Here is a 27,788-nt window from a genome sequence, read left to right as displayed (position 1 = left end):
ATTATCGAAATTGGAAAAAGAAGAACAAATGAGGCCTAAGGTTGGCAGAAGGAGGGACATAATAAAGATCAGAGAAGAAATAAATTTGAGAAGAATAAAACAATAGAAAAAATCAATGAAACCGAGAGCTCGTTCTTCAAGAGAATAAACAAAATAGATAAGCCTCTAGCCAGACTAATTAAGAGAAAAAGAGAATCAACACATGCCAACAGAATCAGAAACGAGAAAGGAAAAATCACAAGGGACCCCACAGAAATACAAAGAATTATTAGAGAGTACTATGAAAACCTATATGCTAACAAGCTGGGAAACCTAGGAGAAGTGGACAACTTCCTAGAAAAATACAACCTCCCAAGACTGACCCAGAAAGAAACAGAAAATATAAACAGACCAATTAGCAGCAATGAAATTGAAGCGGTAATCAAAAAACTACCAAGAACAAAACCCTGGACCAGAGGGATTTATCTTGGAATTTTATGAGACAGAGAAGACATAATACCCATACTCCTTAAAGTTTTCCAAAAAATAGAAGAGGAGGGAATACTCCCAAACTCATTCTATGAAGCCAACATCACCCTAATACCAAAACCAGGCAAAGATCCCAACAAAAAGAAAACTACAGACCAATATTCCTGATGAACATAGATGCAAAAATACTCAAAAAAATATTAGCAAACCGAATTCAAAAATATTTCAAAAGGATCACACACCACGACCAAGAGGGATTCATTCCAGGCATGCAAGGATGGTACAACATTCGAAAATCCATTAACATCATCCACCACATCAACAAAAAGAGACAAAAACCACATGATCATCTCCATAGATGCTGAAAAAGCATTCAACAAAATTCAACATCCATTCATGATAAAAATTCTCAACAAAATGGGTATAGAGGGCAAGTACCTCAGCATAATAAAGGCCATATATGATAAACCCACAGCCAATATCATACTGAACAGCAAGAAGCTGAAAGCTCTTCCTCTGACATCGGGAACAAGACAGGGATGCCCACTCTCCCCACTGTTATTCAGCACAGTACTGGAGGTCATAGCCACGGCAATTAGAAAAAACAAAGAAATACAAGGAATCCAGATTGGTAAAGAAGAAGTCAGACTGTCACTATTTGCAGATGACATGACATTGTACATAAAAAACCCTAAAGACTCCACTCCAGAACTACTAGAACTGATATCGGAATTCAGCAAAGTTGCAGGATACAAAATTAACACACAGAAATCTGTGGCTTTCCTATACACTAACAATGAACTAATAGAAAGAGAATCAGGAAAACAATTCCATTCACAATAGGATCAAAAATAATAAAATACCTAGGAATAAACCTAACCAAGGAAGTGAAAGACCTATACTCTGAAAACTATAAGACACTCTTAAGAGAAATGAAAGAGGACACTAACAAATGGAAACTCATCCCATGCTCCAGGCTAGGAAGAATTAATATTGTCAAAATGGCCATCCTGCCCAAAACAATATACAGATTTGATGTAATCTCTATCAAATTACCAACAGCATTCTTAAATGAACTGAAACAAATAGTTCAAACATTCATATGGAAACACCAAAGACCACAAATAGCTAAAGCAATCCTGAGAAAGAAGAATAGAGTGGGGGGGTCTCACTCCCCAACTTCAAGCTCTACTACAAGTCCACAGTAATCAAGACAATTTGGTATTGGCACAAGAACAGAGCCACAGACCAGTGGAACAGAACAGAGACTCCAAACATTAACCCAAACATATATGGTCAATTAATATTCAATAAAGGAGTGATGGATGTACAATGGGAAAATGACAGTCTCTTCAACAGATGGTGCTGGCAAAACTGGACAGCTACATGTAAGAGAATGAAACTGGATCACTGTCTAACCCCATACACAAAAGTAAATTTGAAATGGATCAAAGATTTGAATGTAAGTCATGAAACCATAAAACTCTTAGAAAAAAACATAGGCAAAAAAATCTCATGGACATAAACATGAGTGACCTCTTCCTGAACATATCTCCCCGGGCAAGGGAAACAAAAGCAAAAATGAACAAGTGGGACTATATCAAGCTGAAAATCTTCTGTACAGCAAAAGACACCATCAATAGTACAAAAGTATAGTATGGGAGAATATATTCATAAATGACAGATCCGATAAAGGCTTGACATCCAAAATACATAGAGAGCTCACACACCTCAACAAACAAAAAAGCAAATAATCCAATTTAAAAAAATGGGCAGAGTTCTCTAAAGAAGAAATTCAGATGGCCAACAGACACATGAAAAGATGCTCCACATTGCTTGTCATCAGAGAAATGCAAATGAAAACCACAATGAGATATCACCTCACACCAGTAAGGATCACCACCTCCAAAAGACAAACAACAAATGTTGGCGAGGTTGTGGAGAAAGGGGAACCCTCCTACACTGCTGGTGGGAATGTAAATTAGTTCAACCATTGTGAAAAGCAGTATGGAGGTTCCTCAAAATGCTCAAAATAGAAATACCATTTGACCCATGAATTCCACTTTTAGGAATTTACCCTAAGAATGCAGCACTCCAGTTTGAAAAAGACAGATGCACTCCTATGTTTATCGCTGCACTGTTTACAATAGCCAAGATATGGAAGCAACCTAAATGTCCATCAGTAGATGAATGGATAAAGAAGATGTGGTGCATATACACAATGTAATATTATGCAGCCATAAGAAAAAAACAGATCCTACCATTTGCAACAACATGGATGGAGCTAGAGGGTATTATGCTCAGTGAAATAAGCCAAGCAGAGAAGGACAAGTACCAAATGATTTCACTCATATGTGGAGTATAAGAACAAAGGAAAACTGAAGGAACAAAACAGCAGCAGAATCACAGAACCCAAGAATGGACTAATAGTTACCAAAGGAAAACGGACTGGGGAGGATGGGTGGAAAGGGAGGGATATGGGCGGGAAAAAGGAAAGAGGGCATTATGATTAGCATGTATAGTGTGACAGGGGCACGGGGAGGGCTGTGCAACAGAGAGAAGACAGTAGTGATTTTACAGCATCTTACTACGCTGATGGACAGTGACTGTGAAGGGATATGTAGGGGGGACTCGGTGAAGGGGGGAGCCTAGTAAGCATAACGTCCTTCATGTAATTGTGGATTAATGATACCAAAATAAAATTTAAAAAAAGAAACCATTATAGTTGCTGAGTACATAAAGTTTGTATCACTATCACTCTATTAATGCAACATTTTTTTTGTCATGACCTTGAAAGCGATAAAATATTTACAATAACATTTATTCAACTTCTAAAACATATTACAAATTCATTACTCACCTTCCAAGCATGGTAAGTACCAGAGGGATCAGTCTGATATAATCTTGGGATACCATCATCATCAAAACCTACAATTAAGGCAGAAATACCAAAAGGCCTTTGTCCATTGCTCTGAGTATATTTCTGAAAAATAAAATGTTTTCTTAACTACTTTCTGTATGAGGCCATACAAAGGCTAACACTCTTACTTATTAAATAACAAATTCTAATGGTAAATAAAGTATACCTGCCAAAATGATCTTCTTTATTGATTGATTCTTATTCTGTATATCTTTAAGATTGTCTCCCTGACTCTTTTTGGAGTAACCTCAATCCATGATAAAATTTTAAAGAAATTAATGTACACAGTTTGTAAAATAAAATAGTAAGTTTGCTTATATATGGTTGTAAAATTGTTTTCTTGTTGAGTTATGCATTTTGGTAATAACTAGACTTCTTAATATAGCCTTTTTAATATAACCTTCTTAATATAGCAGAGAACTGTGTATGTTACCAGTTTTGTTCCTAGTAAAGCTGAATTCAGTGAGCTGTGCATTTGAAGCAAGTCCTTTGTTACTCTGAAAAGCAGTATAATTGTTACTGTTATTATCAAGTATTCTTACTTGATAGTCTTATTATCAAGAACATTCTCTTCAGACATACTAAGTTATCTCTGCAAAAGACCCAACTAACACATTTCTTTTAGTCCCAAGACAAGAAATCTTTGTTTCTCTTGAAGAAAGTGTGTTTTTTCTTCCCCAACAACAGAGCACTGGAAACCAATTGTGTTTCTTTTTACTTTATTGCCTGGAACTTACTGAATTTGTTCTCCAGGGAGTGGAATTCACATAGATTATGAGCCTGGTGTCCATTGAAGTTATGCAAAGAGGCAGCCCTTAACAGAAAGCTCAAGACTATCTTTAGGAAGCTTTAGGAACTGTATATAATTTTGTAGCTTGAAAGTTTTTTCATACTAGCTTTCTTCATTAACTTGTCTCTATCATATCTACTTTTTTACTTTTAAATTGTATTATACATGTACTTTTTAAAACCACTTCAAATTTTTAATGCAAATAGTTGGGCTACACAACAGAGTCTTAAATAAGGGTTTATATTGTAATTACTCTGCATTTCCTAATGTGCCTAGTTCACACTGAGGTATAAAATAGATGCTTCGTAAATAAACCTTAGAGGAGAGAACCTTTTATTTTATTTGCTTAATAAACCATGTTTTAAATGAAAAAGTGACACCCACACAGGGTTAAAATAATTTAAATGTATAAAAGATGTAGGAAAGGATCCCTCTCTTTTGTCTCAGAGCCCTAGGCCTCTTCCCTGTGGCAACCCCACTGTTACAGATTTACAATGCATATTCTATGTTCTCTACACAGCCTTTACATTTCTAGAAGACAATCTAAAAACCACAATTGGGAACCTTGCATACATAATGTATTGTACTTTGGTTTTTCCTGGATACCTTTGTGACAACTGAGAAAAATCCAAGCAAATAAAAAAGGAAAGTAGAATAATATAAAAATGGTTGACTTTTTTGCAACATTAATTAAATTAAAAACAAAACAAAATAAGGCAATTTTCATAAATTTATAACTTAAAAGTTTAACATCTAGAATATAGTCTATAAAAAAATCTCTATGTAGACAGGTAAAATCCATGCCAGAAAACAATTGAAGTTCTTTTGAATGTATTAAATCATTTAATTCATAATGCCACAACAAATTAGGTATTATAGTAGGGCTTATTTTATAAATATGAAAGGTGAGGGAAAACAGGCTAAAATAGTTTGCCCAAGGCACTAACTAGGAAGTAGCAAAGCCAGGATTCAAACCCCAAAATTCTGGCTCCTAGGGCCACATTCTTAACCACTAGAGTGTCTGTCTAAAGAAAAGATAGTTTATGCTAGGAACCAACATGTGGAAAAAATCAACTTCACTACTAATTATAAAATACAAATGAAAACAACTATTGTAGTACTATATTATACTTATTTGCAAAAGAAAAGAAAAATGAAAAAACCCAATGCTGATGATCCTTTAGGGATACATTTATGCAGTGCTAGTTGCACAATAAAAATTGGCTCAATCTTTTTAGCAAGCAATTTAGCTACATATAACAAGAGTCTTAAAACCAATTAGAACCTCTAATCTGGTAATCTCATACTGAAAATTAATTAAACAATTCAAAAAAGTAAGATAAAATCTATAATAAAGATGGAGTAATGTTATTAAAGTAGCAAATTAAGAATGAGAGTGAAAAAAGGAAAGAAATTGGAAACAATCTAATTGCCAGAGAGTGCCTAGAAACAGTATTAGTTAGTTAAGATAAAGACGATGTTAACATATATAAAGAACACATAAAATTTTAAGTGAAGAAAATACTTGCATGCATCATGATCATACTTAATGTTAACTTACATATCTATGCATGGATTCAGAAGTCCTATACAAACCTGATCAGTTGTGTTTAGGTTTGTAGGTCAAAAAATCATGGGTATTTCTTTGGTGAACTTTAAAAATGCTTTTCATTACTGTATCTCCAGGATTATAGAAATCCCCATAAAAGATGAGATTTGTTGTTCTTTTAAATTTTAATATAATTCCCAGAATTGATACTGACTGGGATTTCTACTGATCAAATGAATCCATTCCACTGGAGTAAGAGTGTGGGTATGAAGTAAGTATGAGAAAGAATAAGGACTTTGGTAGACTTAACAGAGTAAATGATTGGAGTGATTATAGTATTTCCATGATAGGATGCATAATGAAGCAAAAGGAAAAAACAAGAAGAAATCTGTTGGAATATTAGCTTACCTGCTTTAGCATTGCTATGAAGCGAGTTATACATTCTACAGTGACTGGATCCTCAACTGTTAGCTTATGACTCTGGCACTCCACACGGGCTCTGTTTATTACTACTGTAGCATCAGCAGTCAGTCCTATTGTAACGGAGTGCAGAGAGCATCAAGAGTCAGGAAAAAGAACTAATGACACTTAACCTGACTGCCTAGAGCGAGAGCCACCCAGTTTTTTTCTTGTGTAAATTACCTGAGGCTTCTGAGAAATGCGCCTACCCTAAGTTAGATAACTAGAAGTGGGCAACAGCCTGGGAACGCCTGGGGATGTAACCCGTGATAAGTCACGTAGACATGCTTGCGTAAGCAAGAGATAACAATTGAAGTGGGCAGGCAACTGGCGCGTTCCCTAAAAAGGTTACAATGTTTCCTATTGGTTACAATATAGAGTGTGTTTTAAGCCTATTGGTTGTAGAACTGCGTGAGCTTTGGTGTAACAGCTGTGAAGATCCTATATAATCAGTACCTAAAGTTGCTTCGGGGTCGGCAGCTCAGACTCGGCCTGCGTGTCAGGGGAGGTGCTGTCGACCCCAGCTTGCTGGCTGAATAAAGACTTTGCTTGGATTTTCATCTCCGTGTCCGTGTGTCTTGTTCTCTGGGAAACCCCGGAGTCCTGGACCCTAACATTTGGGGGCTTGTCCGGGATCCGTGCGGCTTCCCTGAGAACAAAGGACGGCTGGAGGCAAGGTCTAATTGTCCGGACGGGGCAGTATAATTCGAGGGTCGCCCCCTCGTGTCTGCATAAATCCATTATAAAGCGGGAGTCGCCATCCTGTGTATGGTCTCGGGTTAGTGACCCTGAGTGAGAGAGTCCGGGTTGGTAGTCCCGGCCCCCGGGTTAGTGACCCTGGGTGAAGTCCAGGTGACTAATCCTGGCCCTAGGGTCTGAGTGACTCGGCCTTAGGAAAGCAAGTCCAATCGGCAGGAACCTGGCACCCGAGGAGGAAAGGATCAAGCTCGTCACCCTGCGGCAGTCTGAGTGGACGCCTTTTGGGAGAATCACGAGAGTTTTTGAGGATCCTGAAAGTGGTGAGGGTGGTGCGCACCAGAGTGAAAGAAGGACCGGTCCGAACGAGTGCGATCAGATGTGGTGTGTGTGCTTGGTGTTATCATTGATTGTTTTATTGTGTTTTGGTTTCAGTTTATTTATTTTTTTTTGTGCTTCTCATTTTAAGTTTCCTTGTTCTAAGGTTCTCCTGCTCTCTCTGTTCTTCCTTTCTGCCACTACATCATTCCCTGAGGGCACGGGTCGGGCAATTAAGAGCCATTAGGGCACCCGCCGCTAGAAGACTCCCGTGACAGGATAAGGGGGTCACAGCCACGAATCCCAGATAAATTCGCGTCCCCTGCAGAAGAAAAACTGTGCAATGACAGGCACCCGTTCACAAGTACATACAACAGTCATCTTGTTTGAAGTGGCATCTTCATCCTTCGCCTTTGTCTCCCTCATATTCTTTTTCTTCTTCTTTCTCACTATGGGTCAGACTCAGGCTACTCCTAAGAGTCTGATCCTTTCCCATTTCCCAAAGTTCAAGGAACAGGCCTTAAATATGAGCCTTGGCATCAAGAAGGGTAAGCTCGACACCTTTTGCTCAGTCGAATGGCCTTCCTTTGGAGTAGGCTGGCCGACCCAGGGGTCTCTTTCCCTGGACCTTATCGGCAAAGTCAAAACCATTATCTCCCGACCAGACCCTGAGGGCCACCCTGACCAACTCCCCTATATCTTGGTCTGGGAAAATCTAGCCGAGAATCCTCCATCCTGGCTGAGGCCCTTTTTGGTGGGGAAACCTCATACCGACCCACTAAAGACCTCCGTCCTAGTTGCTCAGGAAGAATTAAAGCCAGAAATCCTGTGTGCCCAAGTGCGCCACCTGTCCTCCCTGACAGTTCTCCTCTCTACCTCCTTCTGCCAATTGAGCAGCCACCCCCGTATGCAGAGGAGAGGGGTGAAGCTGCCAGGAGGATAGAAAACGAGGCTGAGGAACCCAGTGGGAATCAGGCAGCTGCAGCTTCCCCAGACTCTTCAGCAGAGGGAGGCAGGAGGGCAGAAAGAGCTTCCCCACACTCCCCCGCCCTGGCCCCATGCTGGGCGCCAGGTAGAACAGGAGGAATGCAGCTAAGGCCTCGGGGGGGGAGGGGCCACAGAACAAGAAGGGGAGGCTCCCTCCTCCACCTCAGAAGGAGCAATGCTGATTCTGCCTGTGCGTGCCATCGGTACAGGCATCGCTCAACAATATCAATACTGGCCCTTTTCATCTAGTGACCTTTATAATTGGAGGACTCAGAACCCTCCCTTCTCAGAGGACCCCAAGTGTCTTATAGGTCTAGTGGAGTCCATTATGTTTACCCATCGTCCCACATGGGACGACTGCCAGCAATTGCTCCGCACTCTCTTCACGATGGAAGAGCGAGAGCGTATCCTCAATGAGGCCAGGAAAAATGTCCTTGGAGAGAATGGAAGACCCACTATCCTCCAGCCCATCATCGATGAGGCGTTCCCACTTACGCGCCTGGATTGGGACTTCGGGACTGCAGAAGGTAGGGAGCGTCTCCGGGTCTACCGCCAGACTCTGATGACCGGTCTCCGGGCAGCCGCCAGACGGCCCACTAACCTGGCTAAGGTGAAAACTATTGTTCAGGGGGAAATGGAAAGCCCAGCCGCGTATCTGGAAAGGCTGTTTGACGCTTATAGGCAGTATACCCCCATAAACCCGGAAGCAGAGGAACACAGATCAGCTGTAGTCCTCTCATTCATCAACCAGGCAGCCCCCGATATCCGGAGAAAACTCCACAAGTGGGAGGACCTGGGGGAGATCTCTATTAGGGAACTGCTGCAGCAGGCTGAGAAGGTCTTCAATGCTAGGGAAACTCCGGAAAATAGAGAAGAAAGGCTGAGGAAAGAGAAATGGGTAATGCAGGAGAAAAATAGTTAGAAAGACAGAGAATTTCAGAAGAGGGAGTGTAAGAAGCAGAGGGAGGAGATGGCCAGGATATTCCTGGCCGGGGTGAAGGAGGGCCCTAGGCCACCTCGAGGAACAGGACCCCACCAATACCGACTAGGACAAGATCAATGTGCCCTGTGTAAGAGATATGGACATTGGAAGAGGGAGTGCCCCCAAAGGAGGGAACAAGGAGGAGGAAACCCTGTTAAAACCCTGCACCTAGGAGAGGAGGATTGACGGAGACGGGGGCTCGGCACCCCTCCCCGAGTCCTGGGTAACTCTGTGCGTGGAGGGGACTCCCATTGGGTTCATGGTAGACACTGGGGCACAATATTCAGTTCTCAACCAGGCCCATGGTCCCCTGAACCCAGGATGCACAAGTATAGTCCAGGGAGCGACAGGGTCCAAGAAATGTTCCTGGACCACTAGCAGAAAAGTGGACCTAGGAAGGCATCAGATCTCTCACTCGTTTCTGGTCATACCTGAGAGCCCCGCACCGTTGTTAGGTAGAGACTTACCAACCAAGGTTGGGGCGCGCATTCATTTTGAACCCGTAGGGATAAAAATCATGGACAAAGAAGGGCAGCTCCTACAACCGGCGCATGTGTTAACTCTGTCCCTGGCCGACGAACATCGTCTGTTTCAGGTGGATCAAGAAAAGGGGGGCCGGGGAGAAATGGACTCTTGGTTGCAGAGGTTCCCTTCCACATAGGCCGAGACCGGAGGAATTGGTCTTGCTAAACACCTATCCCCGGTCATTGTTCAACTCAAAGCCACGGCTCTACCCATCCAGGTCTGGCAATATCCAATGCCAGAAGAGGCTAGGAAAGGGATAGCACCCCATATCCATAGACTGCTTGAGACAGGAATCCTTAAAACCTGCCAATCTGCATGGAATACGCCCCTGCTTCCAGTGAGGAAGCCTGGCAGTAGAGATTACAGACGAGTGCAGGACTTGCGAAAAGTCAATGAGAGGGTAGAAGACATCCATCCTACAGTGCCCAACCATTACACCCTACTCAGCCACCTGCCACCCATGCATGTGTGGTATACTACTCTGCACCTGAAAGACGCCTTCTTTAGTATCCCACTCTCTGAAGTTAGTCAGCCTTTGTTTGCCTTTGAGTGGCAAGAGCCGGGTGGGGGGGGGAGAAAAGGGCAGCTTACCTGGACTAGACTACCACAGGGCTTCAAGAACTCTCCCACCTTATTCAATGAAGCCCTAAGCCAGGACCTGGAGCCCTTTCGCAGGAGCCACCCCCGTGTGACACTGCTGCAGTATGTGGATGACCTATTGCTGGCCACAGAAACCCGTGAAGAGTGCAAAGAAGCCACGGGGAACTTGCTGGCTGAACTGGGCAAACTGGGATATTGAGCCAGCGCCAAGAAAGCCCACATCTGTCAGAGGTCAGTAGTCTACTTAGGGTACAAAATATCTAATGGGACCAGGTGGCTAACGCAGGCCATGAAACAAACTGTCCTGACTATCCCCATCCCTTCCTCACCCTGGGGAGTGAGAGAATTTCTTGGCTCAGCCGGGTTTTGCAGGCTCTGGATTCCAGGGTACACAGAAATAGCCCGACCGCTATATGAAGCGACCAAAGAAGGGCCGGCTGGCAATGGACTCAGGAACAACAAGAGGCTTTTGACAGACTAAAAGAAGCTCTCCTCCGGGCCCCCGCCCTATCTCTGCCAGACCCAGAAAAACCCTTTATCCTGTTTATAGATGAAAAGAAGGGAGTGGCTAAAAGAGTCCTGGCTCAGCAGCTGGGCCTGTGGAAAAGACCTGTGGCCTATTTGTCCAAGCAGCTAGACCCAGTGGCCTTCGGGTGGCCACCTTGTCTGTGTATCCTCGCAGCTATCGCTCTACTGGTAAAGGAGGCAGACAAGCTGACTTTTGGCCAGAACCTGAGAGTAACAGCCCCACATACTGTAGAGGGGATCCTCAAGCATCCTCCAGGAAAATAGATGACGAACGCAAGACTCACCCACTACCAAGGGCTAACCCTAAATCCTGCCACCTTTCTGCCGGACCCAGATCTGATGACCCCCATCCATGACTGTAGAGACATCCTTTCTGAAATTATCCAGGTGCGAGCAGACCTGAAAGACACACCGTTACCAAACTGTGAGCTAAATTGGTATACGGATGGGAGCAGCTTTGTGCAAGAGGGGGTCAGGAGAGCAGGGGCAGCAGTAGTAACCCACGAAGGGGAAGTTGTCTGGAGTGCAGCTCTGCCCCCTGGCACCTCAGCACAGAAGGCGGAACTTATTGCTCTCGCTGAGGCCCTGGAAAGAGCAGAAGGCAAGCGGGCCAACATTTACACAGATAGCAGATATGCCTTTGGCACTGTCCATGTCCCTGGTGCCATCTACCGAGAAAGAGGGTTCCGTTCCACGGAAGGAAAAGGACTGAGGAATCTGCAAGAAGTCCCAAGACTACTAGCTGCTGTCGAAAAACCCAAAGCGGTAGCAGTTACACATGTACCGGGCCACCAATCAAGGAAGACACCTGAGGCCATGCTGATGCGGAAGCTAAGAGGGCAGCCCTCTCGGACTCCCTTGTACTTGCAGCCCTCGAAATACCCATACCTGAACTGCCCGCTTTGCCACCCAAACCTGAGTATTCCCCCCAGGATCTTGAGTGGATTAAGAAACAAGTCTCAGGGAAAGTGTTTGGGGAAGGAAATGGGAGTAGGGACCAAGAAGGTAGGTTGATCCTGCCAGAAGCATTGGGGCAGTACATGCTTGCTAATCTGCATAAGTCCACCCATCTAGGCTGCAAAAAGCTGCTCAGCCTTTTCCAGTCCGCGCAGTTGGTGTTTCCCCACCAGAATGAGGCAGCTTGTCAGATCACAAAAGAATGCAGTAGCTGTGCAATGCTAAAACCAGCCCCAAGAGGGATGCACCCAGCAGGTACCCAGGAAAGGGGGAGGGATCCAGGGAGGAATTGGGAAATAGACTTCACCGAAATAAAACCAGGGAAGTATGGATACAAGTATTTGCTGGTTATGGTAGGTACTTTATCTGGGTTGGTGGAGGCCTTTCCAACCAAGCATGAGACTAGCCAGGTAGTAGCAAAAAGATTAATTGAAGAAATCATTCCCAGATATGGGGTCCCTGAAGCAATAGGTTCCGATAACGGCCCAGCTTTCATTAGCAAAATCCTGCAAGGACTAGCCCTAGCTTTGGGAGTAGATTGGAAGTTAACATTGCGCTTATAACCCACAAAGCTCTGGGCAGGTAGAAAGAGTGAATCGGACCCTGAAGGAGACCCTTTCTAAATTGGTATTGGAGACTGGCGGGGACTGGGTAACCCTCCTTCCCTTAGCCATCTTCCGCGCTCGGAACTCCCCCTATGTACATAGTTTAACTCCATTTGAGATAATGTACGGGGCCCCTCCACCCATAACCCGGCGACTGCAGCTTCCCGGTATAGAGGACCCGTCCCCTGACTATCTGAATGTGTTGCAAGCTCTTGCTAAAGTGCAGCAGGAAATCTGGCCCCTGATCAGAGCATATTACGAGGGTGGGAAAATTCCGAGCCCGGAACATGGCATAGTCCCAGGGGATATGGTATGAGTCAAAAGACACCAAGTGAGGACTCTTGAGCCCAGGTGGAAAGGACCTTACGTTGTATTGTTTACCACCCCCACTGCTCTCAAGGTTGATCGTATCGTTCCATGGGTGCACCACACCCACGTTCGGATCCTACCTCGTAACAATCCAAGGAACCGAAAAGAAGAGTGGAAGGTGCAGCAGCATCCTGCCAATCCCCTAAAACTACACTTAAGCCGAAGAGGAAAGATATCCTGCTAATAAGCTCCTTAGTATGGATCTTCACGGGAGCCACATCTGTGGGGATCAGAGGCACCAACCCCCATCAACCAAGGAACCTGACCTGGATGCTGATTGATAGCGACAATGGGGAAGTCATCAACTCCACACAACACAGTGCACCAATCAGAACCTGGTGGCCTGACCTGTATTTCTGCTTTCGGCAGATCAACCCCGTTTACCGATCCGTCCCTCCAAATTTAGCTTGCTCCCATAGGTTTTATGCTTGCCCAGGAACAGGTAAAGGAAGGCACTGTGGGGGGGGGGCATGACTTCTTTTGTGCCAGCTGGGACTGTGTAACCTCGAACGATGGGTATTGGAGATGGACAGTTACAAAAATCGATTCTGTCAAATTTACTTATGTCAACAAGGGCATCTCTCGTCACCAGCCTATGACCCTCTACAAAACCAAGGCTTGTGACAACACAGACCAGGATTGGGTAAGAGTTCAATTCACCGAGACGGGCAAAAATACTGAGGTATCGCACTGGATAAATGGACTAACATGGGGAGTGGTGTATTATAAATATGGGGGGCATGCCGGCTCGACCCTCATCATTAAATTAACCGTGTCAACTCCCACCGCCGCTGTAAGTCCCAACCCGGTTATAAATCCCCAGAAACCTTCAATCCAGGACAAGGGCCTGAGCAAAAAAGATGAGAAAATGCCGACCAGAACGCCTGCTCCAGAGCCCACGAGAAGACTGGGTCCATTGACCTCTGGGTTATGGGCCCAGCACACTCCCTCTGGGTTAGATAATCCCATGTGAGAAATGGTGCAAGCAGTAGTAGAGACTCTTAACCACACCACTTCCTCCCTCACTGATCCCTGTTGGCTATGCTACCCAGGTTCATCCCCCTTCTATGAGGCAATCGAGATAAATGGCTCCTACACTATCAACAAATCCCATCCCACTTACTGGGACGGGAGACCGTGGGGACTTACGATTGCTCGTCTCAGTCATTGGTACATGTGTAGGCACAGTCCCGAGGACCCAGAGCCAGTTATGCTCCTCCTACAATAACACTATGTGGGAGCAGGGAAAGTGGATTATACCCTCCTCGGGCTGGTGGCTCTGCTCAAAGACAGGTCTCACTCCGGCCCTATCCACCTCTGTGTTCAATGCTAACAGTGAGTTTTGTGTGCTGGTGGCCATTCTACCTCGCCTAATGTATCATTCTCATGAATCTCTCCTTTCTTATTGGAAAGAAAGGCCGAGCCCCCACCGGAGCAAGAGGGAGGTTGTTACCACCCTGACCATTGGGACCCTCTTCTCCCTAGGGATAGCAGGGGCAGGCACTGGGTTCGCAGCCCTTGTGATGCGGGAAAAAGGGCTCACAGTCCTGAGGCTAGCAGTCGACAGGGACCTAGAACAACTCCGACAGTCAATATCAGACCTGGAGCAATCCCTCAGCTCCTTAGCAGAGGTGGTCCTACAGAACCGAAGAGGCCTGGACCTCTTGTTCTTAAAAGAAGGTGGGCTATGCGCAGCCCTAAAAGAAGAATGCTGTTTCTATGTAGATAAGACAGGTGCAGTCAGAGATTCCTTAGCCAAACTAAAAAAAGATCTTGACAGGCGGCATAAAGAATATGAAAGCAGCAGCAGAGAAGGCTGGTTTGAGTCTTGGTTCAAGCACAAGCCATGGTTTGCTACCCTCCTCTCGGCCGTTGCAGGGCCACTGGTCATCCTGCTGTTTTTGCTTACCATCGGCCCGTGTATAATAAACAGGCTGCTTAAGTTTGTGCAGGAGAAGTTTGATACCGTCCAACTCCTGGTCCTTTGCCAAAAATATCAGGCCCTAGACACCGCTGCAGAAGATTCCTTAGTCTGATCAAGAAAAGGGGGGAAATGTAACGGAGTGCAGAGAGCATCTAGAGTCAGGAAAAAGAACTAATGACACTTAACCTGACTGCCTAGAGCGAGAGCCACCCAGTTTTTTTTCTTGTGTAAATTACCCGAGGCTTCTGAGAAATGCACCTACCCTAAGTTAGATAACTAGAAGTGGGAAACAGCCTGGGAACGCCTGGGGATGTAACCCGTGATAAGTCACGTAGACATGCTTGGGAAGCAAGAGATAACAATTGAAGAGGGCAGGCAGCTGGTGCGTTCCCTAAAAAGGTTACAATGTTTCCCATTGGTTACAATATAGAGTGTGTTTTAAACCTATTGGTTGTAGAACTGTGCGGGCTTTGGTGTAACGGCTGTGAAGATCCTATATAATCAGTACCTAAAGTTGCTTCAGGGTCAGCAGCTCAGACTCGGCCTGCGTGTCAGGGGAGGTGCTGTCGACCCCAGCTTGCTGGCTGAATAAAGACTTTGCTTGGATTTTCATCTCCGTGTCCGTGTGTCTTGTTCTCTGGGAAACCCCGGAGTCCTGGACCCTAACACTATAAAAGTAGGATATATATTACAAAACAGAATTATCTTTTTCCTTGTCAAAAGGGTTTTAGCTGCAATGAAATTTTTCTTATAACATCCTTTGTTTTTCTCAATTATGTCCATTATAAGGAATTTGTGAGAGTATCACTCATCTGATATTTTGGTTTATTTCCTTAAAGACTTACCCTGATGAATTCTTATTTACTTTTTAAAGAAAATGGTTTTAAAGAATATTGGCCATAATGTTAAATAAACTATTTCTCAAAGATCAAAATGGTTTAATTCACAGTAACTGGGCTGGTTATTAGCTTTTATTAAACATTTTTTAAAAAGTCTCTGTAGTTGTGATGCTGGGGTTCTTGTTCAAGAAGCCGAAGAATGAGCTTCACAAACACTCAAGGCAGGAGAGCAAGGTACAGGCTTTTATTTAGAGATAAAGTGAGAGGACAGAGCTCCTGGCTCACGCCAGGAGGGGACAAGAGAGCTTGTGGTTGGCTCATTGTCTAGGGGTTTTATGCACAGTTGAGGATTTTCAGTTATGAGGGTAAAGGGTTAGGGGTGCAGACTTGTTGAGTGGTCCCAGAATGCTCATTTTTGATGAGTAATAGAAGAAATTTTCTGCTCTGATTCTTTCTCAAGATAGCACTTTCCCTCTGGGAGTATGTCAATTAAGACCACCTACCCTGCCCCCGAGGTGGGCTGGGTTGTTGCCTGTTTGCTGAAGTTAAGAATCTTACTTCTTAACTTCTTGGGCTGTTTATAGTTGGGCTTGCTTACTAAATTAGTCTTTTCCCTAGGTTGCAGATTACTTGGTTAGGATCAGAGAAGGAAATACAGCACATAGGTACGGTTAAAATAAGCTGGGCCTTTTAGCAGGCTAAGGTAAATTTTACAGTGTCATGATTTAAATTGATACAGTAAAGTCACGGGTTATGCTGAGACACTTTTCTTTATCTGCAGAACACTCAAACCTTCCAGGCCAAGTTGCGTCTGGCATTTTGAGTTTTAACTTATCTCACTGAAGACGTCTATATTCCTAGTCTGGTATCTTTACCCTAGAGAATTAGTGTGACTCTGACTTTGCATAACGCTTATCACAGAGTTTCACTAGGGACTTCTTTGCACATTGCTCATTGTTCTGTAATTATCTTGCTCTGCTTTTTCTCTGGAGGCCCTCACCTTACTCTGCCTAAACCCACGGTCCCTGTCTCAGTTGTACCTTTTAAAACACTTTTGGGGAAGCTATACATGGCAGACTGTTCTAAGGTTGATAGTCTATCCTGATTCCAAAACCAATGTATCCATTACCCAAACTATGAAGTAAGGTGGATTTCCTCTTGTGAAAACAATGAGCATTACATCATTATCAAACATATATCCACTGAATTCAAACTACATTCAATATAACTAAGACATTTCACCTCTCAGCTTCTTATCTAAGACTAAGGGTTAGAAAATCAAGAATGTTAAAACAGAAAAGAAAAACGCTGTCTTGGTATTGCCAAACCAAAACATCATGTGATTAACTCTCAACACTTCTATAAGCAAATAGAACGTGTTCCTATAAAAAAAGCTAAACTGACCAAAAACTTAAACAGATTCAATAGTTGCTGAGATTTCTATTAAAGTCTTCTCCAGCATTTGACCTTCCCATGGCCATTTTGTTCCTCTACATTAAGAAACGTAGTTTCTTAACAGTACATTAACCAAAAATTCATTCATAAAATCTCTGACACAGCCATTTCTCACATAACCATAAGTCTGTTGAAGTCACAAACTTGTTACCCTTTCATACCATTTCAAATTGGGTTTCTACAAAACTGGAAGAATTGTCAGTTCCTGTAGATATTTAATAATAGTCAACAATGAAGCTGTCGGATATGTCACATCTTAATGCCTATGAGTAGGGGGCAGATTATAATCAGACAGTTAAAGGAAGAGAAATTGATTATCTTGGTTTGGCAAATGTTATCTAATAGCAAGAAATGGGAAGAAACTGACTTAGCCTATTCTATGGATTAAAAGCTTCACCCAATTAGAAAACATGATTGGAAAGGAGATATCTAATATTTCCCCTGTACAATGTAAATGTGATCCCAAACTACAGAAACATGAAGTATCATACTTAGAAAGCAGTGATATAACTGATTCAAGAAAAGAAAAGTGATAAATTTGCCAAACTATATGAGTAACACAGTTGTACATGTCTGTTTATAACAAACAGTTACACTAATGAATACTAAGTGGTCAGGAAAAACAGAACAAATTCTATTTAAAGATAGCATTGAAAATTATAATTGCTTTGTTTATAAATGAGTAATCTATAGACAAAATGAGTCTTCAGTGTAATGCTTTTAAATTTATATCACTTTACCTTGAATACACTGTCATAATGTAAAATTTATATTAAAGGGAGTTTCATATGCTAAATGAAATAATTTTTTTTCAAATTCTTTGACTTTTACCTAAAGGCTGTTTTCCAAGCATTAAAAGCAAAATATAACAACACTGACAAAAGAATGTATTTTTTTCTGATATGTGCTCACTGTAAATTACTCCACCAAGGGAATAAAATCTACCATACAGATCCACAATTTATGGACGGTATAAACAATAATAGACACTGTTTTTTCCAGTTATAAAATCAATTAATACATCATAGAAAATATTAGTAAATGTATATTTTACTCTGCTAAAAACTTTTTTCATATTAAAGTTATTTTGATATTAAAATCAGAAAAGTATATATACTAGAAATTAAAGCATTTCCATATCACATATTAACATGAAAAATTTTTTTTGTAATAAAATATATGTGAAGTGGTATTTCATTGTGGTTTTGATGTGCATTCTCTACTTTTTAGTGATGTTGAGCATCTTCTCACGGGTTTATTAGTTTTCTGTATATCTTCTTTGGGGAAATATTTCAGTTGCTTGCTTTTTTGAATTGGGTTGTTTGCTTTTTTGTTGAGTTCTAAGCATTCTTTACATATCTGGCTATTAATCCCTTATCAGATGTACATTTTTGCAAGTATTTCCTACCATTCCATGGATTGGATTATCTTCTATTAATTTTTTTCCTTGTTGCATAATAGGTTTTAATTTTGAGGTAGTCCGATTTTCTTTTTCTTTTTATGCCTCAGTTTTTGTGGTCATATCCAAGAAATTACTGCCAAACCCAATCTCATGAAGCTTTTCTCTTATACTTTCTTCTGGGAGTTTTGAAGGTTTAGCCTTATGTTTGGGTCTTTAACTGATTTTGAGTTAATTTTTGAGTATGTTGGTTAAGTGAGGTTCTACTTTTCTTTTTCATGTGGATATACAGTTTTCCCCAGGATCATCTGATGAACAGACTGTCTTTTCTCCATTGACTGATCTTGGTACCCTTATCAAACAAAAGCACTTGACCACATATGTGAGGATTATTTTGGGGCTGTCTATTCTATTCCACTGGTCTATATGTCTCTCTTTATGTTAGTACCACACCATCTTGATCACTGTAGCTCTGTAGTAAGTTTTCAAATAAGGAAGTGTGAGTTGTCCAGATTTGTTATTTGTCAAGACTGTTTTGAGGTTCCATATGAATTTTAGGATGGATTTTTCTAATTCTGCAAAAAATGTCATTGGGGTTTTGACAGGGATTGTACTGAATCTGTAGAATGCTTTGAGTAATACGGTTATCTGAATAATAATAGTCTTCTAATCCATTAGCAGGGGATGTCTTCCCATTTATTTGTGTCTTCTTTAATTTCTTTTAGCAATGTTTTTATAGTTTTCAGTGTACGAGTCTTTTGACTCCTTGGTTAAGCTTAGTCCTAAGTATTTTTTTTGATGCTATAGTAAATGGAATTATTTCTCTTAATTTTCTTTTCAGATTGTTCACTGTCATTGTATAAAATGCAACTAATTTTTTGTGGTGATTTTGTTCCCTGAAACTTTACTACCTCTAATGGGTTTTTTTTGTTGGATCCTTTGGGTTGTCTACATATGAGATCATATTGTCTGTGACCAGAGATAATTTTATTTCTTCCTTTCCAATTTGGATGTTCCCCTCTCCCCTTTTCTTGCCTAATTGCTCTGGCTAGGATTTTCATTAATGTTAAATAGAAGTAGCAAAAGCAGGCATCCTTGACTTACTCTTGATCTTAGAGAAAAGCTTCCAGTCTTTCATAGTTGAGTATGATGCTTGCTGTGGTTACTTCATATTTAGGCTTTATTATGTTGAGACATTTTCCTTCTATTCCTAATTTACTGAGCGTTTTTATCATGAAAGGGTGATTTTTGTCAAATGCTTTTTTAGAATTCAATTGAGATGATCATGTAATTTTTTCCTTCATTCTGTTAATGTGGTATGATTGATTTTCATACGTCGAACTATCTTCATACTCCAAGAATAAATCCCACTTGGTGATGGGTTATAATCCTTTTAGTATGCTGCTGAATTTGTTTTGCTAGTATTTTGATACATATTTTCACATTAATATTTATAATTAGTTTGTCCTTCTCTTAGAATGTCTGTCTCTACTTTTGCTATCAGGGTAATACTAACTTCATAGAATGAGTTTAGAAGTGTTCCTGTATCTTCAACTTTTTGGAAGAGCTTGAGAAGGATTTGTATCAATTCTTCTTTAAATGTTTGGTAGGATATACCAGGGAAATCATCTGTTCCTGAACTTTTCTTTATTGGAAGTTTTTGGTTACTGATTTACTCTTTTCTTATTATACATCTGTTGAGATTTTCCATTTCTTCTAGTTTATCTCATTTGTTGGTGTATGATTATTCATAATGTTCTCTTATACTCCTCTTTATTTTTGTTAAATCATTAGGTAATGTCTCTTTTTTATCTCTGCTTTCAGCTGAGTCTTCTTTTATTCTTAGTCCACCTAATTAAAGGTTTTCCAATTTTGTTGATTTTAGTTATTGATCAACTATTGAGTTTGTTTTTTTCTCTACTGTTTTTCTATTCTCTATTTTATATATCTCTGCTTTAATCTTTATTATTTCCTTTCTTGTGCTAACTTTGTGTTAGTTTGTTCTTCTTTTTCTAGTTCTTAAGGTGTAAAGCAGGTTGTTGAATTGAAATCTTTCTTTTTTAAAGTAAGCATTTACAGCTATAAATGTTCATTGTAGCACTGCTTTTGCTGTATTCCAGAAGTTTTATATGTAGTATTTTCATTTTCATTTGTCTCAAGATTATTTTCAAAAGACTTCTCTTGTGATACTTTCCATTTTCCCTTTGACCTATGGGTTTTTAGGAGTATTGTTTAATTCCCACATATTTGTGGATTATTCAGTTCTCCCTGTGCTGTTGATTTCTAGTTTTATTTCATTTTGATCAGAAAGGATACTTTGTATGATTTCAGTCTTTTAATTCACTGAGACTTGCTTTGTGGCAGGATATCTTTCTTTTTTAAGAAAGTAAGATAAAGGCAATTTTTTTTGCTCAATAAGGTTTTTAAATTTCAATATAAAATCCTGGCTTGTAAAAACACAATTAGGAAATGAGCAAAACAAATAAAAAAGACAAGACACATGTCTTGTTTGCTATACAGAGGCAAATAAGCACTTTTAAGTCTGTTCAATATTATTAGCAAATGCAAATTAGACACCCAATGTGGTATCACTACATATACAAATGCCTAAAACTAAAATGGTAACATCAAAGGCTGCTGAGGATGCAAAGGAAACAGATCATTCATACATTGCTGGTGTGAAGGTAAAATAGTTCAAATGTTCATCAAGAGGTGAGTTGTTAACAAAAGGCAGTACATCCATTTCATGGAATACTACTCAGCAATAAAAAATATGGAACAACTTGGATGAACTGCAAGGAAATTATGTTGAACAAGGACAACCATATGAAAAGATTATATACCATATGATTCTAGTCATATGTCATTCTCAAAATGACAAAATTATAGCAATAGAGAAGAGATAGGCGGCTGCCAGAGGTTAGGGACAAAGAAGTGATAGCATGAGGTGGCCTTGTGGTAAAAGAAGAGCTGTGGATCTTGACTGTGGTGATGGCAACATGAATCTACATACATGACAGGTATAATGAAATTACACATAGCATACACAAGCGAGTGCATGTAAAACTGGTGAACTCTGAATGGATTCTGTGGCTTGTAATAATGGCAATTTACTAGTTTTTGAAGATTTTACTATTGAGGGAAACTGGGTAAAGGGTAAGGGAGACCTTCCTGTGTTTTTTTATAACTTTCTGAGCATTGTAATTATCTCAAAATAAAAGTTTGAATAAAAAACAGCTACCTAAAATTATAATTAAGGTTACATAATATATATCTTTAAACATTTATGTTTTGTCAAAGCTAATTATCAAAAATCCTGGTTTATAGAGTTGTGATATTCCAGCAAAGATAACATATATTGTTTGTGTCTAATAAGAAATGAAGTATGACTCTCTGTTGTATAAACGGAACACAACAGTTAGTGTACATCCAGTTGTGTTACCCTACAACATTAAGGCACTCTGTATCATTATTGTAGGTCTGTCAGTACCTGCAAAAGCCACGCAGATGTGGTCATCTAGGGCACAAATTTTCCTCACAGTTCTTTCATCTTGAAGCTTGGCAACAGATTTTTTTTCTACTGCAAGCACAATTATATCAGTACCTCGAATTCCAACCTGTCAAGTCATTAAAGAAACGTAGTTACCTGTCATTTTTAACACTAAAATCAATTTATCAGAACACATGACTTATAGGAAAATGCTTTTCCTTAAACATTCAATAAAAATGAGAACAGGAGACTTCTAAGAAAACAGCTGCATAGATACGTGCTTACTTGAAATCCAACCCCCAAACTCAAAGCAAAGACGACAAATAGGTAGAAACTGGGAGAATATACCACCAATGATGAAACTATGAGTGTCCTAATATCAGACAATACACCCAAAGAAGTGCTATCTAAATAGAGAACAATCTTAACCAAAAGAAAGAAGAAGAATAAAAGGAGTTCACATGGATTCCTTATAAAAAGGGCAATACCAGTACTGGTGGTAGTAGAAGTAGTATAGAAAGTTAAGTAGGAAAAACCCTGAAAGCTCTCCAATGTATCTCACAATTTGGAGAGAGAAGAATTGGGGGCTATAAGCAGCCAAAAGAAGGACCAAATGCCCTCATCCTGTATCACTGATAAACACAGCCTTAGCTCAAACACAAATACAAGAAGAATCACTACTGTTCCTCCGTCTAACTCCTTCCCTTGGGAGGGAAGTGGGAAAAAGTCTGAAGAGTGATGTACAATGGTGTTAGTTCTCAAAAAGGGACTTCTAAGGAAAACATGGCCATATTCTCAAGTTCAGGAGTAATCTATGAAAATTTTAATTTGGTATGACAATGGCAATATAAATATTTTGATAAAGGTAACTGATTGCCTTGTGGCCAAGTGCAATGATATTAGTACTCTTCTAATTAATATAACTATGAATAAAGTATGCTCTGAATCTGTATTATTGAAGTAAAAATACAGAACAGGTTAAATATACAACTAGAGTTCAAATTATATCTTTTAATTAAATTAGATAATTTATCAAGGTGTTTCCTCTTATTGTCCCCTCACTTTATTCAAGTTTGTCACTTTATCTAACAGGCCTTCCCTAACTATCTTACATACAATCAGCAACCCTCCCTCGACATCTCACCCTCACCTAAGAGACAGTTGTTCAACTTTATACTGTAAGGGAATATGTCTATTTATCAAGCCATGAGACATCATAACAATTTGACAAAAATTAAGGCTCAAAGAAAATCTCAATATTTTCCCCAAATATAAAAAAATCAAATTCACTGATTACCAGACAACACAATACTTTTTTATAATTCTCACCTAAACAATTTTTGACTTACAAAAGAAATTAAAACTGCCAACATGGACTACCTAGGAAATGTTTACGTCTTTTGGATGGGGATAAAACTAGCCTCAGAAGAAAATTAATAGTTTTACTTTATAAAATCAAAAAATTAATTAAGAATTCATTCAAAAAGTTCAAAAAGGTATAAAATATTAAAGGTAAGCTTAAAGGAAAAAAGTAGAATTAATGATTAGGAAGAAAACAATAAATTTGATAATACCAAGAGACAGTTTTTTAAAGAACAATTAAAAGAGATGTCCCAATTAATCTAGCCAAGAGGGCATAAGTGTAAAAGAAACACACAAGTGTGAAAAAATAGGAATTTAAAAACTATAACCCTAATTTAATAAATTTGAAAACCTGACTGAATAAGGATGACAGACAAGATGCTATTCAAGAATAAAATAGAGATACCTAACAGCTAAGTGCAGTTCATGGACTTCAGACTCACACTCAAGCAAAACATATTTTGTGAGCAATCAGGAAAATTAGAATGTAGATTAACACAAAATATTAGGGAGCTTTTGTTAATTTCATTAGAAGTGATAATGGTTTCAAGAAACATCTTTATTTTCTAGAGATGCATACTGAAATATTTACAGATGAAATATAATGTTAATCTGGGATTATTTAAAAATACTCCACTGAGAAATCAATTTCAACCAATACCTTATACCATATACAAAAATTAACTAAAAAAATGTGAAATATAAAGCTTTTAGGAAAAAAATGGGAGAAAAATTTTGGGATCTATGCAAAGACTTCTTAGGCTTGGCACCAAAAGTATGAACTCTAAGAGGAAAAGTTCATTATAAATATGAACTTTTGGTCTGTGAAGTTGTAGGCTCTGTGAGGATAGGAACTGAGTCTAATTCATTGTGAAACCCTAGGGCCCACACATGTTTGACATATGTAAGTGTTCAACAAAAACGTCGTAATAGTAAATGAATGTGCTGAAAGAATCTTACACAAAATTGAAGGAGAAAGAGAAAACAAAAAGGCAGTAAGTAATAATAGCTACCATTAAGTACTTGCTGTGAACCAGACACTGTGCAAGATGCTAACACATACTATTACCTCATACAACTCTGATAACTACCCTATTAAAAGCAGGTGCTATTTTGGTGTCAATTTTATTATTAAAGAAATAAATTCCCTTACATGATACATATCTGACTTGCGCATTCACAGTAATGATAGCTGATTAATATACAAATAATACTGAATAAACTGCATACTACAATGCAAGGAGTAGAGGCTTTGGAACTAGAAAAATTTAAGTGTGAATAGGGCCCATCACTTTCTAGTTGAGTAAATTCAGCAAGCTATGAAATCACTTTCTTCACATAAAAAAGGGGATTAAGTGTTGTCCTTTTAGTATTAGATAAATGTACATAAAATAACTTGGCACAAAATAAGTATTTCTTATATGTTAGTTCACTTCTTCCTAATCTCTCCACTGTATATTGTGTGGTAAAAATACAAAAGGAATTATTACAGCATCTAGATTCTCAAAGATCTCACTATTCAGTTGGTGAGAGAAGGCTATTAAATAAGCCTGAATTAAAGAGAATACGAGGCCAAATAGGAGATACTGTACAATGCCCTGTGGTACAGATTATACGTTCAAAGGAAGAAAAGATTTCAAGATGATTGGAGTGGACCAGCGAAGGCTTCATGAAGGAGGAAAATGTGCAGAGATTCCTCGAGGATAAGAAAAATGGAGAGTGGCAGAAAGAAAGGTGTTTCCTCCTCCACCTACAAGGGCAGAAGTATGTTTTAGTAAAACCTTAGCTGCCCTCTTAATTAAAAAGGGTGGGTAAGGATTATGGGAGACTTTGATGGCCCGACCATGGAGCCCAGACTTGATAAAGTCTGAAATAAGGAACTAATAACAGTTTGGGGTCAGGGAAAGGACAGAATGAGGAATGATAATAAATCTGAACTTTTTCATGGGAATACTGTGAAAGATTCATTCTTCTTCCTAATAAGAAAGGTATTAACTCTCCAAAATGTTATTCAAACGTATTTTTCATTATTAGAAAGGGAGCTAAAGCAAAAAGAAAACAGGTCTCTTGCCTCACTTCATGCTGTAAAATAATCTAGAAGTAGAATCCAAGGCTTCAAATTGTGGCCCATGTAAGTTTTTGTATTACTTTGTAATATATCCACATACTGGTCAAAACTGGTCAACATTGGTTGATTTATAACTAATCATACCAACTTTTGTTTATAGACAGGCCATTTTATAACATATTTCAATAAACAAGCGCCATTATAAACCTTACCCCATGTAAAAGGTCATAGCACCCTCAAGGAAACACAATGAGTAACTCCATACAAAGATGCAAATTATAATTTCAGAATCTGAAATGAGACAAAACTGTCTCATCCTTCCAATGTAGCTTTAAAAATGCCCACTACAGATATTTTATATCCTTACCCTTTTACAGCTCATTACAAAGGAACTATCAATCAGTTCTATAGCATTCTTAAAACATTTTAAATGAGCCAATGTGGTTTCTTATTACACCCGTCTTCTCCATTACTCCTTTTATTTTAGGCTCTAAAACCTAGGCATTATTTTCTAACCATATGCTTCATGCCATGCTGGGGATTATATAACTTTTTGTTTTTATCAAAATGGTACCCTTTTGGTTTAACCTACATTAGACTTTCTTTAAATTTATAATTCTAAAAATATTACTTATAAAACAAGCACAATGACTGGGCCCAATTAAATAGAAAAAATACTTTAAAAATGATATTCTTTCTGGTGTTTTTTTTAATCACTTTACATCTGATAGATTAATAATAAAAGTGAATTATTTCCTCCCATAACCAAGTCGGTATGGAATGAGAAAGAAAACACACACTCTCTGGACTTAGAAATGAACTGTATTCTCACCACGAGTGTCTCAACTTGCAAAATACACAACAAACACGTTCAGGAAATTTGAGAGATTAAATAAAATTGAATGCTTCTGAATTCGTAGGCTAGGTCTTGAAAGGTTTGGGGTAATAGGTCTTTGGTCACCAGGGCACTTTTGTCCTTTTTAACTTTTATAAATCACTAAGATTATTAAATATAATTAAAACTTGGCGGGAGTATTACTGCTACCCTGGGTATCTAAAACTTTTTCAGAGATGTGAATATATAAATTAAAAGTAGGGTATAACCTCTCATTGAATCCCAGTATTATTTAAGGAACAAATACAAAAGTGGAAAGAGTGGATGTTCTTGGGGCTTAGAGCTTCTGAAAGGCTGCTAAATATTTGGGTGGAAATTCTGGGACAATTATTTTTGCAGGAGAAAGTGACAAGTGGTTTAGCATTTTTAACTGTTTCCTTGCCAATAAGGATGTAATATTTCATTGATTTAGTCCATATTTCAGGGGCAGGCATGATCTATTTTCAATTTTTAAAATAATTATTATTAAATAACAGCTCCCTACGTGAAGGAAATGTTCCTTTTCAATGCCTCTGTGCATTTCCGAGAAGTGGGCCATGAGCATCTCGTTAACGGCTGGATGAAGTCTTTCTCCCCTTGTCAGACGCAGGTAGAGGCAGGGCTAACGCGAGCACACACACACCACGCAGTTCTGAGTCTGTAGTTATTGTTCAACAAAAGCCTTTGCGCAATAGAAACCTATGAACTCTACCAACTTTAACTCTGCCCCAACCAAACCGAACTTCAGAAAGAGCATCTCCCTTAATAAAATGAACGTAGCAATTGTCACCAATGGGCGCCTCTCCTCTGCCAACCCCGTACGCCCAGCGGGAGGGCTGGGGCCGCTGGGTCAGGCGGGCGGGACCAGGCCCAAGGGGCTGTGGTCCAGAAGTTGATGGCTCACCGCCGTGGATCCCTTCTTCACCGCTTCCTGGTCATATTCCACTTGGAAAAGGTGTCCGTCTGGGGAAAAGACAGTAATTGCCCGGTCATATCGGGACGCCATCGCGCAGGCCCGCACACACGCCCGCGGGGAGCCCAAAGCTCCCGCAGCTAAGGCCAGCGCAAGAGCCGCCCCTGCCGCCACGGGCTACCGGAAGTGCTCGAGCACGCGCTGTAAAGTGCCGCCCGGCAGTGCTTCGCACTCGCAGTCCCAGCGGCTGCCGTCCGCGCTGGGCCGGCCGGGTAAGTGTGCAGCTCCTGTTCGTGGTTCGCGTTCATCTCCTAGGTTTCCCAACGCGGTACCAACCCTCGCGGGGTGTCAGATCACTTCGCTTATAAAAATGACATAAAAAATTAGGGCTTAACTGAGAACTTCAAATAGTACTAGAGGTAAATTACATTTCAACCTCTTTTTGCCTTCAAATTATAAACTTCCTCTCTTATGTCATTTTAACTCAAGGAAGGAAATAATCAAGATAGTGTTACTTTTTTCATTTTCTACCGTGTGATCAAATGACCATTAAGCAAAATAGTGCATCAAACTAATGCTATGACAGGAATAAAGATATACTATTTTAATCACATTTTTTTTAAAAAAATGAAAGTTTGCTTGCTAGAGGCATACTTCCCAGCTACTGGTGTACAGGTCCAGACAATATGGCAATAAAGCAAATACCTCAAC

At 40.1% G+C, this 27,788-nt stretch overlaps 1 protein-coding gene across 3 annotated transcripts in view; it reads right to left on the bottom strand.

Moving 5' to 3' along the window:
- The window catches only part of PSMA8 (proteasome 20S subunit alpha 8), a 54,237-nt gene extending 26,918 nt beyond the window's left edge, over positions 1-27,319 (bottom strand). The window contains exons 1-4 of one of the 3 annotated variants that reach the window (XM_037025432.2): positions 27,069-27,311; positions 21,861-21,987; positions 6,136-6,260; positions 3,329-3,451 (exon numbers count right to left, since the gene is read on the bottom strand). In XM_037025432.2, the coding sequence (XP_036881327.1) occupies positions 3,329-3,451; positions 6,136-6,260; positions 21,861-21,987; positions 27,069-27,170 (477 nt within the window). In that variant the 5' untranslated portion in view covers positions 27,171-27,311. Of the gene's footprint in view, positions 1-3,328; positions 3,452-6,135; positions 6,261-21,860; positions 21,988-27,068 lie in introns of all 3 variants that reach the window. The other 2 variants (XM_037025436.2, XM_073212712.1) reach the window with 2 other exon arrangements.
- Between the last annotated feature and the right edge of the window lie 469 nt (positions 27,320-27,788).

This window comes from Manis javanica, chromosome 9 (genome assembly GCF_040802235.1).
Source record: "Manis javanica isolate MJ-LG chromosome 9, MJ_LKY, whole genome shotgun sequence".
In the NCBI taxonomy this organism is placed as follows: domain Eukaryota; kingdom Metazoa; phylum Chordata; class Mammalia; order Pholidota; family Manidae; genus Manis; species Manis javanica.
Note: the sequence above shows the minus strand (reverse complement) of the source record. Positions and strands in the feature narration are given on the sequence as shown.